Source organism: Nothoprocta perdicaria, unplaced genomic scaffold, assembly GCF_003342845.1.
Source record: "Nothoprocta perdicaria isolate Ctin4 unplaced genomic scaffold, notPer1 scaffold_54, whole genome shotgun sequence".
NCBI lineage: Eukaryota > Metazoa > Chordata > Aves > Tinamiformes > Tinamidae > Nothoprocta > Nothoprocta perdicaria.
Genome location: NW_020455799.1, coordinates 666483 through 682197, shown reverse-complemented (window position 1 = coordinate 682197; position 15715 = coordinate 666483). Strand labels below are relative to the sequence as shown.

Sequence of the window (15715 nt, the reverse complement as noted above, 5' to 3'; positions counted from 1 at the left end):
GTGGGAATTGAAGGGCAGAATTATGGACTAGATTTTCTCTTGTGGTGTACTAGGGTTGGCAGTGGGGTTATGCTAGCATAGAATTTGAGACTAGTGAATAAACTTGCTTTCTTTGGAAAAACTGCCATCAGCTTTAATACAGTCAAGACTTGATTCTAGAGCTTGAGTCATCTTCTGGCAGTGTATGCTGTAGATTTTCTCAAATGGATACATAGACCWGCAAAAGGCAACATTAGAAAGTCTTATTTAACTTTATGCCTTTTTTTGAAAGGAGAAGGATATGGGAAGAAACAAGAGTGAGTATTTCACAAATTTTGTAGTATCTTTCTCTATTTAAAACCCGAACTATGGCTTCACTGCAAATTCCTGGTTCTGTCTGGCATCTCAGGAAGATCTCACTGGAACTCCAGGAAAGTTGTAAGCAGGCACCAGTGGTCTGGGTTTTATTTAACTTTATCARCTGAGTGATTATAGTGCTGAGTGTAATGGCAGTGATACAACTGAGTACCAGGAGGAAGCGTGGGGCAAGAATATTTGCTGTGTTTCAAGATACTGTCTGCTACTCTCATGTTTCTTATTTAAAGCAGCTAGTGGTCTTGCTGGCCTGTCTTTTTAAGTAAAATGTTTAAAAGAGATGGATGGCTTGGATGGCTAAGAAAGCCCCTGCAGTTTTAAGTGAACTGCTCTTCTAAYAACATCATTCTAGAAATGGAATTTTGTATGCTTTCTAGATCTGAATTTGAACCTTACATGGCATCATTCTCCACTTATATTAATTTAAGGTCATTTCAAACTGTTTAGCACAATTCTAAACATGAATAAGAATTATTCACACTTCCCTCTTCAGGGTAGTGGAAAATGATGTTGGCATTGCTGCATGCTTTTAGTATACTTTTGATGCCAGTATATAACTGTTTTTATTATCATGGGCTAACCTGTCTTTATTCTGTTAAAATGTGAATGGTTTGTGTTACTTTGGAACTTTGCCATGAATTCTGCAGAGAATTCAATTCTTTCTATTTGAATACAAGTGTGAAAGATGAAAAGGATGACACATGCTCACCAAGATTTTACATGAAATAATTCTCTTTTTTAAGACATTCAAGTATCGAGCTCTGCTGGATCTTTCTGAGACTGGCCTCATATGCTCAGTCCTTCAAGAAGTATTTGTATGAGGAAACCATTGAAGATCAACACACACCCTTAAAAAACAAGACTTATAAAGTAATCAGCAAAAGTGATCTGGAGTGATGGGGATGCTGGGAAGCTTTTTAGATTCTAACTGTTAGGCACCCTGCAGTTTCTCCTAGATTTTAGGTATTAGCTGTGACTCCTACCCTCCCTTTTTTTGTAATTTTACGTGTTTGGGGTTGGTTCAATCTGCAAGCAGTTGCATTTCAAATATTTTACAAGTGGATACAGGTTTGGAAGCTCATATATGTGGTGGGAGGATTCTTATTCTTTTGCATGTGTTTGAGTTTCTTGTGCATTAGAGGCTTTAAAAAAAAAAAAAAAAAAAAAAAAAAAGGAAGAAAAAGCACTTCCCTTTAGGTTTGGCTATATAGTTATATTCCGAGTTTCAAAAGCACAGGTTTTAGAGACCTAAAGACATGGAACTTTAATACCATTTAAAAAAAAAAAAAGAGAGAGAGAGATAATAAGGCAACTGAAACACAAAATTATTGGGACTAGTGTTAGGGTTGTTTCTTTAAACTCAGGAAAGCAAGAAATCCAAATTTAAATCCAGTTTTGTTTGAAACTGTCCTTAGCTGTCTGTGCTAAGCTTATTGGAAGGAATTTTCACTCCACTTTGTGTTCCTTTGCTTTTGTGCRTTTCAATCCAGCCCTTCATGTAACTATAACATAGGGATTTTTTTTCTTTTGTGGTTTAATTCTATGAAAAAGATTTGTGCTGTATTCTTGGATTGTGCTGTACAGATGGTTCCATGCCAAACATATTTGTTTACCGTGGTAATGTCTGAGTTGCAGTATGCCAGCTAATAAAGGGATTTATTTAAGGAACAAGGTGAATGACTAAAACAGATGTGCCAGTTGGGTGAACCATTAAAAGAATCTTGCTTCTCAACTTTATGTAAAAGTTATTTTTAATGCATTTCTGAGAAATCAAGTATAGTTGCAAGGATGTTTTTGAGACAGCTAAAAGCATCTTGTCTATTTGTGTGAGGGTCTTTTTCCTTTTAGCTTAAAACACATTAGGGTTTCATTTATCTCACTGCAGAATTTGCAAAGACAGCAGATAAAATTCCTGATTTTTGACATTTCATGAGGTGTTGCAAGGCTCATCAGGGATGTTATCCCTACTCTAAAGTGTACATTTTAGTTCTATTATTTTGATATGAGGACATCCATTTTTTAACATTTCTTTAATGACTTGTGTCCACTGCACATAAATRCGTTTCTTCAGTCCATGGAAACACTAGGTTAGCATGTTGTAAAAGTGCTGAAAGACTGTATCTTTTCTYAAATAAATGTTCATTATTGTTACTAGAAAACAAAGCATTCTGGCCAGCAAACATTTTTACAGGGATATCTATGTGAAGGTGTTTGGAAGAGAAACTAAAACTTTTAATCAAATATAATAATATTTGTCTAAGTGTCCGTTGTACATCCTGTAACCCAAGTGCCTTCCAGAGACTCCACTGGTTCTGCTGGGAATTTTTTACCTGTAATGTCTCCTGTTACAAATTGAAACACTTTGCTGTATTTGCTGTATTTGCTGTATTTGTAGCCTTGTTCATTAGATGTTGATCATTTCATTTGGTAAGAATCACAGAGAGATTGTTAGCACTAAAGAGAAGAAAAAGAATCAGATTTTTTCCTTGGACAGCTTCAGTTTGTTGGGTGTATGAAATATAGCCACTGAAGTTCTTTTAATTAGTAGTTATCTTAATAGACAAATAAAACTAATTTGGTAGAGGAGAGGTGTTACTCTTAATTCTACTGCTTATGTACATTCTAGTTTTGAATTAAGAAAATAAGAGGAAAATGGTAGTGCATTGTGTACCTTAAGTTGACCACATACTTGCATGCTGTTTTGAGTAATAGTAGTTTGTAGTTTTATATATTCTTTCCTGAAGCAATGCCCAAATATATGAAGAAGTATAAATTATCTGTGTACCTTTCTGTGGCCATTTCTTTATACTTGATTTATCAGCTTCCAAGTCAAGGGCCATGTATATTTCCTAGAAATAGCACCTAGCGGAATAATATCTGTGTTCCATCATTTTTTACTTGTCTGATTGAGCAAATCAATTTGGAAATAGAGCTTTACATAYGTCAAACCTCTCTGATATCAATAAAGACAGAATTTGTTGCTTCATTTAGATGAATTGCAATAGTGGCTTTCTTAGTTTAGGTTAACTGCATTTTTGTTTAATTATAGTAGTGAAGGAATTCAGAGAGAGAACAGAAGTCACTGTTTGCATTTTTCAGTGGTTCTCATCCAGACAAATTTATCAAAGCCTGTCTGTAGGCAATGATTGTAATCTGATATGAGCTCATTTGAGTTTTAAAATGAAAAATGCACTCCTGATTAAACAGAGCAATTAACATTTTAGGAGATTTGGTTGTGAGAGGAAGCATCAGTCTCAAAGCARTACAGTTGATACTGAATTGCGGCACTATTGCAAGGCAGTAAAATCACCTTTTGTAGGATTTCAGGGCTATATTCATCATCTTTTCTTTTTTGTTGTCATTTTTATAAGCTTCTTTGAATTGTAGTTTCTTTGATTATTTGAGGTTTGGGCAGCATGTTAAAGCAATTAAGATACTAATCTCTCTGAGTATAAATAGGCAGAGGTCCATAATACACATTTGCTGTCTGTTTCAACAAGCATAAGACAAGTGAATCCCATAGAGGTTGCCCCTTCAAAGCCTTATTTAGCAGTTATTTCAGTTTGCYCTTTTGCCAGGTGATTTCAACCCTGACTTTGGGATTAGGAGTCTCTTACAAGACTTGGGATTTAAGTCATTTAGATGAGCTGTTCAGCCTTGGTGTGAAAGTGTCTGAACAGACTGAAACTTGCATTTTATCTCGCTTCCAAATGCTGTTCCCATTCTTGATCTTTGGAATGCAGGAAAGCATGATAGGAGGTAAACTGATAGAACTGAGGGAGGTCAATCCCTCTTTGACTGGACAGTTACTGCATTGTTTATATTTATCATGCCGAAGGCTTTTGATCTTATATATGGTTAAACATTTTTTTTATTTACTTTTTTTCTCCTCTTCCTCCCCAGGCCATATACACCTATGAATGGAGCCCTTTCCACTGTGTGGTTTGACAGGTACAAGATCTCCAATGACTGTCCAGAACACACTGAAACCATTGAATCCATGTGCCATGGCCTTACAGACTTGATCAATGATGAGATTAAAAGTGGCATCACAAAGAATAGGATACTTGTAGGTGAGAAAGTTTTACGTTTTGGGTGGTTTGTTTTAATGCTCCTCACCAACTGGAGATCATCTATCTGCTTTGTATTTATTTTATCCTGAAAGTATATGAGAAATTACTGGAAGTGTTGAGCAGTCCTTTTACCAACAGGTCCTCGAAAATGCCAAATCCTTATTTAAACCTGTGTCTGGTTGGCAACGTGGCAAYCTGCAAGCTGGTTCTTCATTCTCAAAAATTTAGTTTAAAATTGCTTTTGTTAACTGGTCATTTTTAGTTATGTTTTGAAGCATACAGTGAAACATGAATTACTTAAAAATGTAAGGGTGGGAAAGCATGCATGCCCAAAACTAGTATATCTTCGAAAATGCATTTCTAGCATGCAGGTAATGATGGACTTTTCCTTTCTGCTATAATGCTTTGGGATACATGAATTCATAGAGAAACAGTGATTTGTGTGTTAAACACCATTACAGATTAGCACTTCGTAATAAAAGACCTGTTAGCCATCATATTTTCTATGTGCTTCTCTTCCCATCGATGTTAAATTTCCAMAATTTTAACAGTAGTTCTGTGAAATAGATAGTGGGAAATTGAGGCACAGAGGAGAAGCTAGTGTCAGAGAGGAGTGCTTGGCTCCCCATCCCGTTCCCAGACCACAAAGTGTTTCAGGTTGGGGAAAAAACGCTTTTAATGTGGGAAGTTTAGAATTTATGGCCAACTGARTCATGTCATCAAGCTCCTAAGTGGTGGAGCCACTACCAGTAGCCAGCATGTTTTCTTGGTCCAACCCCATGTTGCTCTTTGAAGGCCTCTATTTACTTTCCCTTTCTGGCTTTTTGCCCTGGCTGCAGCATGCATTGTTTTGGATGGCTGTCAGCAAAGTCTCTTTGATGYGACTTGCCTGTGTTATACCTGCTGGCTTGGAAACAGCTGAAGAAGAGCAGGTGCTTTGTGCAGAATTAGCTGGGAGATGCTCTGCTGACAGATACACTCTGATGCTAGACTTGCCTCTTATTTTTTTTACTTTTTTTCTTCTTTTTCCTGCAGTCTTCAAAATGAAAAGTACTGAGGCTGCAGCCTGTGGAAGTTGTTCTGCAAACTGTAAACAGAATAAGGAAATTTACTTGCACCATTTTTTTCAGTCCCTAAATCATGTGGAAATACAAGCTCTGAACCTACTATTCCTCAGCTGTAAATTGGGAATAGTGACATATATTGTCTTTCTGAAGAGCCTTAGTTACTTGAGAAAAGTGCTGTTTCTTTGCTGCTGTAATAGATGCTACATGCATAGAGCTAGCATCCTCAACGTTAAATCTGATATTAATGGAACAAAAATTAGGCAACTCTGAATTAATGCCATCCAAAGTACAGGGTGGCATTAAGAAAGGATCTGGATGCCTAGGGAATGTGCTAGAGGAAATCAAGGTTTTTCATCTAAGTCTGCACAAGAGAGTGCTCCTCTGTGAGAACATTGACCTCTCTCTGCACTAGTTTTGATGATTAACCAGCATATGATGCAATGGAGAATGAAGTTCAGAGATCCTGTGAGGCATTCGTATTCAAAGGCACCTCACAACTTTATAACATTCTTGATTGAACAGATAACATGAGGTTGAGGCTTGGTTATTAAGATAAATACAGTCTTTCTGCACCAAATTGTAAAGTCCACTAGAAAAGGAGAAATGGGTGGGTTTTTCTGACTTTGTGGAAGCTTGGTGTGCTGGACTTCATGCAAATCCTGTCAGATCTTGTTAGATTTCTCTTAAAAAGTCAGGAACATCTCTCTAGTACAAGCGGAGTATTGAGGTGATCAGGTAAGGAACAGAGAGAAGATTTGTGGATGCTGGTACAAGAAAGCTGGAGGAGGCAGCCCTTGGGAGAGAAAGGAAGAAATAAAATGATTATAGCAGAGGAAGTCACAGGGAGTGTTGCTGTATTTCCCCAGTGCACTTGGTCGTGTTGGGTACTGGAGATCAGCATTCCAAATACATATCCTGTTGTGCATATCCACATAATGAGTGCATAATGTGTGGGGGGGAAAAGATTTGAGAGAAGAGATTGGAGATCTTAGAAGTCTGTGAAGGACGGTGGGAGACCTTCTTGGATGAAGTCATAAAAGCTGAGAAGCGGYGGTTTGAGCAGGGATTTGCAGGGAATAGGATGGGTTGTTAGAGAGTTAAGGAAAACTGTGCAGTGGCTCTATTTTGCAATGARTGGGTGTTTTAGTGAGTGGGCCAAAACAAATGTGAGTAAGAAGATTCAAGATGATGGTTTCATATTCCAAAAGAAACTCCAGGCTGAGGATGAGTGTTAGATAGTGTTAGATGAGGGGAAGGTAGGTGTTAGGCAAGCAGAAAGGTGGGCTGACAGCTCTGAGGTGTGGGATAAGAAGGCAAGGTCTGAGGGAGCACYGTGCAAAGGAGAGTGAGTGCGAGGGAGGGGAAGCAGGAGTAGGCACTGAGGCACTGGAAAATGAGAAGCCCAGCACCTGCTGGGGGTTGATACTCTCTCCATTCAGAGTTTCCACCCAGCTGAGGAGTGTGGCTGCAGTAAGGTCATTTAATATGGGTCACAGAAGCCCATCTGGTGCTCGCTAGCGTAGTGTAACTGGCTCTGAAATCCCAAAGCGGTTGTTTAGAGAACAGAAATGTATGAATGTGGGGGAAGTCTGGGCTGTTTGATGCCACTCCTTTACCAGTATATCAGAAAAATTACTGGGGAAAGTACATTGAAAGAATGAAGTATTTCAATGCACTAGAGTCAAACAAAGCCCWTCATCAAACCTCCTCTGTGACTTCTGTCCATCAATGTACAGTAGTACCCAGTGCTTCTACCCATTCCTGCTTCTTGATGGTTCTCATTTCYTAACAGAGACATCCTTTGAAGATAGTTGCCTTCTGGTTCATTAAACCCTCCCTTCTCCCCAACCTTAAAGGAGATAGAAAAGAGACTTTGGCTTAAAAATATAATTATTCAAAAATAATTATATCATCCCCAGAATTTGATAATGGAAGTCAATCTTGCCAAACATTCCAGTAGAGTTACTCTTACCGGTCTTCCTGGCTAATGTCRTTCTTGTAAATAAGTCTGCAAGTAGGTTTATGTTGACTTTGGAGACAGAGAATGATGAAATCAGTCAAATTCTGATGTGTGAGGCTTTGGTAGTACCTCCTCTTAAAAACTGAATGTATCTTTATAAATGCCTGGATTCATTGCTAGATTAGTTAAGCAACTAATCCCATTTTGAAAAATAGGAAAATCATTTCTTTTTCTAGGTAGAGCTGAAATTTTGGGGGGTGTCAAAGTGGAGTTTTTCACTGCTTCTGTAGTGATAGTATAATGTAAATTAACTTCACTTGGGAATTGTCAGAGATTTAAACAATCTTAACCTTGAATAACTCAGAAGCTCTTGACAGAAATGGCCTCTTTATATCTGAAACATTCTATGAGTGCTCCCTTTTGTCAGCTGTAGCTTAATGAAAGGCTGTCTTGTTATTCTCTCTCTCTCTCTTTTTTTCTTTTTTTTTTTTTTTTTTTGTCTTGATTTAGTGTTTCTTTCCATTTCTTTCCACCTTGTTTTTTTCCACTGATACTTTTACAGGTCACTTTCTGTACAGCACAGAAATGCTGATCCAAGCGTGTTGGTCTCTGCCACCTGTAGTCACTTGTGTAAGCAGCCAGTGAAAATAAGCTTTCAATAACAGTCCTGTAGATTTGACTGTATGCCAGAAAACACATGCTTGATTCCTGACCCCTTGTACTATAACAATAACACACAACACAAGACACACAACCACTTTTGTTTATTGCTGGACTTCTTGCATAGCTACTGAACCGTGGTGGAAGTAACATGAAAGTTCTGTGCTTCTTGTAAATATTAGCGTTTTCATCTCTCTCAGTATGTGTGAAAAGGGGAGGAAATAYCTTGACTTTCTTGACTTTGACATCCCAGAGAATGAAGGTTCTGTAAATATGGGAAGATGGAAAATAATCAAGAAATCAAAAAAACAATGAGTAAGCTGCACCTAAAATCATGTTACATTTACAGGTTTTGTCATGAAGCCTTTTGCTTTGATCACTTGCAGCATCTTGTGTTTGTATTTATTAAAAAATATTGCCTTYATTTAGAAGGACCCTCTATCTTGCTTTCATAGAGCACATTTAGGAAGCTATATTGTCACTTGTCACTGCAATTATAATTCAAATGAGGTTATTCCTTCTGTACTGTTTGTGTAGAATGCGGCATGTTTTATCTAAATTATGCTTATGAAATGCTTGGCTTAACCAAACTATTAGTCCATCTTCCCCACAATACTTGAAAAAAATTCAGTGATTTTAGAAGAATGTTCTCTCTGCTTGTTTGCATATGAACTGTTCATCTACTTTTCTCTCAGTTCTCTGCTTTTATTTTCCTGATGTGCAAGTAGGAAGCAAAATAGATGACGCTTCCATTTCCTGTATTAATCATTGCAGTAGGAGCTGCAAATAGCTAATAGGTTTAATCAGAGATAACTGAAGAAAAAAGTACTGTTTAAAAGAAACACCCTAAAACTAGCTCCCAAATATGAATCCGTATCTCCTGAGTTCCTGGAGCTTAGCTTCTACACTTCATCTTTTAATGCTGTGCTATAGTGAAGATGAACTCCTTCATCTCACACTCTAACCTGTGTGGGAAGAGCTAATGTTCCCTCTCTGCAAGTAGCATAAATCTGTACTTAGTGAATTGTATGCTGAATGTGATTAATACCTACGACTGTTTCCAGACAGTGTGACTTCTAGTGTGAAAATTTAGTGAGTTCTAGTGCTTTGATCACCTAAATAGAGTGGAAAGACCTAAAAATCATCCTAGTTCATTGTTTTGTAAATACATCTACAAAACTACAGCAAATTGATTCAGGCACTTTACAGTCAGATTTAATCAACTTGTGAAGCAATTGGCAACTGAGAAGACATGTTTTTTCAGGGAGGAGTTTTTCTTATGAATAAGAATGAAAACCTGAAGGGCATCCTGATGCCAGGAGTGGGTCATTGCAAGCCTTTGTGTGGAGCAGGAGAGAGAAAGGGAGAGTTTAGCAGTTGTTAGCATTCTGCCCTATATGCAGGACACTTCTGAGTGAGAGATGTTAAATAAAGAAACCTTTATTTTAGATAATAACATTAGCCATTTTCTTAGATACAAACCCAAACATTGTCAGACAACATACAAGAAATGAATAAAGCCGAGATTTGACAGTAGATAAATATTTGGTTTCCTGAACTTCACATAATGTTGAAATATCATCATGGATCAGATTGTCATTTCATACAGATATAAATTAGGAGCAAATTAATAAAAATCAAGATATGTAGGGGAAATGAGCTCAGTATTTTATACTAATATTTTTATTTTTAAAGGCTCCTAATGCCATTTGTAAGCAAAGGAAGAATTTTTTTTTCCTTTTTTAATCATTGAAACGTGACAGCTGTAATGGTCCCTCTTCTTCAAGTAGGAATAAATTACACATGAGAAATTCAGACTGTATTCATTCCATGTTATATCACTATGGGTTAGGTTATCTTAATATATTTTTGCATGGTATTCCAGCAGAAAATGCTTTGTTCTTAATAAGGTGCCACATGGGAAACTTCTTACAATTCTTTTTTTTTTTTTTNTTTTTTTTTTTTTTTTTTTTTTTTTTTTTTCTTTTATTCAGATATGTGAATATCCTGTGATTTCAGCAGTTTTTTTCAGCTAACAAGGCAAGGGGCAAGCAGCTGTCTTCATCAGCCTGTATGGTCTGTGTAGTGTCATTAACATCTTCACTGTCCCCATTGTCAAAGGGTCTTGCTGATGTTTCTCTCATGCTAACAGAGAAGTGCTTTGCTGAGCTGAGTTTATTTTGCATGTGCTTACCTCTTAAAAGCCTGTCCGTAAACCTCCTTTGCAAGGCAGGAAAGCTAAAACTGCTGTAAATGGTTAAATGTTTTCCTGAAGCAGAGCCTGTAAGGAATAATGCTGTATTTCAATCACAGCTCCTGAGCATTATAAAGGCAGTATATTTTTTTAATTGTTTCTAAGCATTAAAGTCTCTTAAAATACAGATATAAGGAGAATACATGGGGAAAAATAATGCTAGCAGACACTACGTGTGTGAAAACAATTGTCAAGCTCTGAACTTTGACAAACAAACTTTGCTCTCTTTGGGAATACATTGGTCTCAAGAAAAGGGCTGGCTAAGGTTGAAATGTAGTATCGCTTCTGGTGTTGGTCAGCACTCATGACAATCTGCTTAACAGTAACCTTGCATGTTCTTTACTATGAGATCATTGGTGTATATAAGTATACCTGTATTTTTGCTTACATCCTGTAATATCACTTGGGACATTTGTGCTATATCTGTGTATTTCTTTTATTTTTCCCTAATCTGAAAATTATTAAAAGTTTTGGATTGAACCTACAAAAAGACAGCATTTATAACTGAAAAGTTTTGCCTCAGATTATAAATATTTATTCCAAATACTGTCTGTAAGCCCTTACTGTAAATATAGTATATGCTGRGAGATTATTGTGGTATCAAGTGATAAACTGCAGGTTTTCCCCTGGAAAATCAAAGAACTAGTCATTTGCATTACATTCTGTCATAGTAGTATCAGCCACATGAAAGAACCATTACCTAATATTCTTCTAAACAGAAGGTGACTGCATTGTCAAAGACTGCTGGTGAGTAATTGCAGAGAGTGGTGCCAGATTGTGACTAAATGGGTACAAAATTTTAGATTAAATCATTTACAAACTAGTAATGAGTTTTCAGTGCAAACTYTTTTTTCTGTATTCTAAAACACTTCAAATAGGCTTCATTTTATATGTGGACAAAAATATATCTGTATGTGAAAGGAAATACAAAATGGCCTGTAAGTATATGTTAATGTGTAAGTATAAGTGTAAGCCCTATTTGAGAGGGCTTTGGTATGACTGGATCATTCAGAGTARTCACTAGGAAGTGATGAAGGAAAGGATCAGATTCCACCGGAGAGAATAAAGAAAACTTGAGCACAAGACACATTGTTTATGTAAGAATCTTGAGTAACTTGTGTTTTAAGCTCTTTCTCAGTTAACTGTTTCTTTCTCTCGCTGTGGATGTAGGGACAATGTTGTAGTTTCCTTGTGACTCTCAAGTAGTGTTTTTTGCTTTATAGAATTGTGCTGCATATGACAGAGAGCACATCCAGTAGGAACTGTTGATGCAGCTGAAAGGCTTATAGTAGTATATTCATCATTTTTATATCTATAAAGGCAAATTCATTCAAAATGTCAAGTGATTTCAGGCTGACCGTGAGGCTTTCAAAGCTATTCTCTAARTTAATCCTGTCACATTATTTCATGCTTTTCCTGAACTGCCCCCCTAGACATCCTTCTTTTGGCTTGAAAAAGGTGAAGGTATTGACCTTCAAAGGTTAGTAGCATGTCCCAGCTTTATTTACCAAAGATCRAATGAGGGTATTATCAGATCTGAGTGCATAGCTGCAGGACTTGAAAAGATACCCTTAGTTTTCATAATTCATTTAAGGATTGTGTTAGCAAAGAAGGAAAGAAAGACTTTAGTCTTCCTTCCTTAGGTTGGATGTTCTTGTTCATTTATCCCGCGAGATTCAAGTTCTGCAACTTGGGAATCTGCAGCTTATTGCATTTGGCAATATCCATCTCTTAGGACATACAATAAGTAGAAGTCAGAAATACAATGTAAATTCTGATGAGGAATTGAGGAAAAAAATCAAGAAAAACTGTTGTGAAACTGTTTTGTGAACTGTTGTGAGGAGAAACGCTTCAAGTCTGGATTAGTTTTGTGTTTTCAGGAAAATTTCCTACCCATATCCAGCCAAATTCTCCATAGCAAGGAGTGTGGGCCTAAAGGGCCTCAAACCCGGCAGGACCTGCAGCTAAACGTGCTGGAGAGGATCCTTCTTCAGGGACAGCCTCACCACGGCCAAGYGGAGCATTTTCTGCCTCTGAATCCTATGCACCCTAGGGATTTGCTGTGTGATTCCAGGGTACGGTCAAGTCCCGAAGTTAGGCGGTTTGTGCTAGGCTTGGGTTCAGTGACATGCACGCACGCTGCTTCCTGGCCAAGCTCTGTTCAGCAGCTGTGTGAAACCTGTGTYTAGCACAGAGCTGAGCTCACGTAATTCTTGTGGAAGAGCCATTCTCAATTTTGGAGTCGTGTTTTAACCACTTCAGAAAGACACTAAGCTGAAATGCCTTGTTATTTCACCTATTATTTCTGTATTTCTCCTTCAATCTGTAATCGGGGTCTTTTGTGTAGGAAAGCCCGGGCTCAGAATTTCACACCTAATTAACACGAGTTAACTACCTGGCACAAGGCAGTGGTATTGCCATTACTCTCCATGCTATTGCTATTCTAAGTTGAGCTGCAGTCAGAGCCTTTCTAGGTTTCCATCTCTGGGCTASGAGAGATTTCAGCAGGCCCGTTATTCCCATGCCAGTCATTATCTGGAGGCAGCCAATGTAATATGTGCTGTATCCTTGTAAAGTAATACTGTGGTCTGGATTTCTTTTCTAATGAATAAGCATCAGTCATGTAAAATCATACGTGAGGAATTAATCTCATTTAAGGAGTTAGTGCAGCTTAGGAGACAGATGGAACTTCAAGTCATTAGATCAGCCACCSTGTTAAAGCTCAGATGAAGCACGTGGCAGTGTTTCCTGATGTTATTGGTTATTTATCCCAAGGAGTAACAATAACAGAAGACCTCAYCATGAGTATGGTAGTCTAATGTGATAAGTGTTCCTTAATTAGGAACAACAGTATACCCATATCTTCCATGGATGAATGGTACTATCCTAAGGGAAAAACAAGTTGTATAAAGAACAAGGGGGATTCTTTGTAGACTTTTGTTTTATTARTGTCAGAAAACGTAGCAACAGTGTTCAAGTATTTAGTAGAAACCATACATGAATAGATTAGACAGTGATTTTTTTCCCCTTTCTCTCTCAGTAAAGATTCTTTAGCAATTCTTTATTTACCTAGCTTCTTATTTGAATGTTGGTATGATTTAGGATTCTTTGTTGTAACCGTTGTTATTTGAGATGGATTTGAGGTGCTTTGTATATGAAAGAAAAAAGTCAGAAGATGAGTTACAAAGATGTGGCAAAATCTTTTTTTATTTTTTTCTTTTTTCTTTTGTTGCATCACAGGAGGCTTTTCAATGGGAGGCGGAATGGCAATGCATTTAGCATACAGGTTTCATCGAGATGTGGCAGGAGTCTTTGCACTTTCCAGTTTTCTTAACAAAGAATCTGCTGTTTACCAGGTGAGTATGTGATAGACTTTATGGAAATGCTGCTTASCCAAAAGATCAAAATTAAGTTTGATGATTTTCCTAATTTGGAGCAATTGATTAATATTCTAAACAGACATTTTAGACATGACAGCTGACATGTCAAAAAGACATTTCCTGAAAGTTGTTAAGAAGAATATGAGGAAAAAGAGGTTTTAAAACTATCCTTACATGATATTTCATTGCTTTTTGCACAGACAGTACAATTATTTTGTTCAGTAAGTCAGTACAGAAGGCAGATGAAAAATGAAATGCTGTGTAAGTTGTTATTAGTTATTTGAGACTCTGCATAACTGTAACTATTCTTTCAAAATTTGTAGTGAATTATAATACTCATGGGTTCCATATTCTATTTGGAGAAGTCATAGCCCTAAATTTAAACCTTGTCATTTGTCAGGGTTAGCACATAAAAAGAATTAGAAGTCTTTTTTTCCCAGTGATTCTTTGCTTTTGTACAGGCAGTACAATATGTCCACTGAAAGGCATATGAGTAAAAGAAATGCTATGTAAATTGTCATTCCTTAGTTACAGAGACACCGTGTAACTGTAAGTATTCTTTGTCTGACAGTGTTTTTTTTCCATCCAGGCTTTGAACAGAAATGAAGGTGACCTTCCAGAATTATTTCAGTGTCATGGAACAGCTGATGAACTAATTCCTTACTCCTGGGGTGAAGAAACCAACAAGATGTTAAAGTCGCTGGGAGTGCCAGCATCACTGCACACTTTTCCAAACCTTGATCATGAATTAAGCAGAACTGAAATAGAAAAGCTAAAAACCTGGATTGTAGAGAAATTGCCCATTGAGGTAGCAAAGTCAAATGAATAAAAGCTAGAGCTTTCATGTACTTTCTGAGTTTTGATCTTCTTAAGGTTGTGCAAGACAAATGGGTGTCCCATACATGTTATATAATAGAAACAAAACTTCAGGTAGACACTGTTATATTCCTCACAGTTCACTTAGCATGATGGTGCTAACTGCTAATGCACATCTTGAGTTTCTTTTTTTGTTCTCTTGTCCAATTTTTAAATATGCATCTGTCAGTCTATGGAAGATAGTGACTGATGACCATTCTTAAATGATCAGAATAATATTCCGGAAGAATTGCCCTGACTTTTCCAGATCCATTTTCTTTTTCATTTTAAGATGGAAAAATATCCAGTGGCATGATTGTCTTTCTAAAGCTGTTACGGGTGACAAAAGGCAAGTTATTCTCAAAATGATGGRCCTTTGCCTGTGGAAATAATTGCTCAAGTTATKTCATTGAGAGTAGCTCTCAGTGTAGTAGTAGTRGTACTTTGGAGAGTAGGATATTCAGTTTATGGAAATTACTCAGCATCAAAGAGGAGTTGTGTGCCACTTCAGAGAAATAACTGTCATTTTATTACATTTCAAGAAGACCTAAATAGGAGCRTGTCTGTATCCCCCATGCTGGTTGTYACCTATGGTCACTGGGGTGTTACTAGAGGTCTTGTTCTGTGTGAACTGCATGAGTTCCATGCGACTTAGAAGTGCTGGGGTTTTTTTGTTTTAGTCCCATGATGATTGTTAAGATATATCCTGTTTTTGAAGAAATCATTCTTTGGGCWCTCTTCCTTTAGAAACTTATTTTTGCCAGCAGTTTTATTTTGGTCTGCAAATTCACCATTTAAACTAAAAGATGGGAATACTTGAATTCTCTGTGACTGTTTAAAGGGGGTATAAATAATGACTGTGATACAAAGAAACCATGTGTCCCTTTATTTTAATGGTGCATGATTCATCTCTGTCAGATTGMTGAATTATCTCAGCATATAAATATCTATTCTTATGTAATTTTTATACTACTTTTATTTTCCCCCTTTTGCCCCATTTTCTCCTCCTCAGCTTCAGTAATTTTATTAGCATGACAAGGTATTCAGCCTTTTGCCAAAGTCAATACATCCAAGTCTATTGCTTAATCTTCTCCTTCCCCCTCCACCACAGA

At 37.2% G+C, this 15715-nt stretch overlaps 1 protein-coding gene across 2 annotated transcripts in view; it reads left to right on the top strand.

Moving 5' to 3' along the window:
• LYPLAL1 (lysophospholipase like 1) overlaps positions 1-15369 on the top strand; it is a 23961-nt gene extending 8592 nt beyond the window's left edge. For both annotated transcript variants that reach the window (XM_026048430.1, XM_026048429.1), the window contains exons 3-5: positions 4258-4427; positions 13609-13724; positions 14338-15369. In XM_026048430.1, coding sequence (XP_025904215.1) covers positions 4258-4427; positions 13609-13724; positions 14338-14577 — 526 coding nt within the window. In that variant the 3' untranslated portion in view covers positions 14578-15369. The remainder of the gene's footprint in view (positions 1-4257; positions 4428-13608; positions 13725-14337) is intronic.
• The last annotated feature ends 346 nt before the right edge of the window (positions 15370-15715 follow it).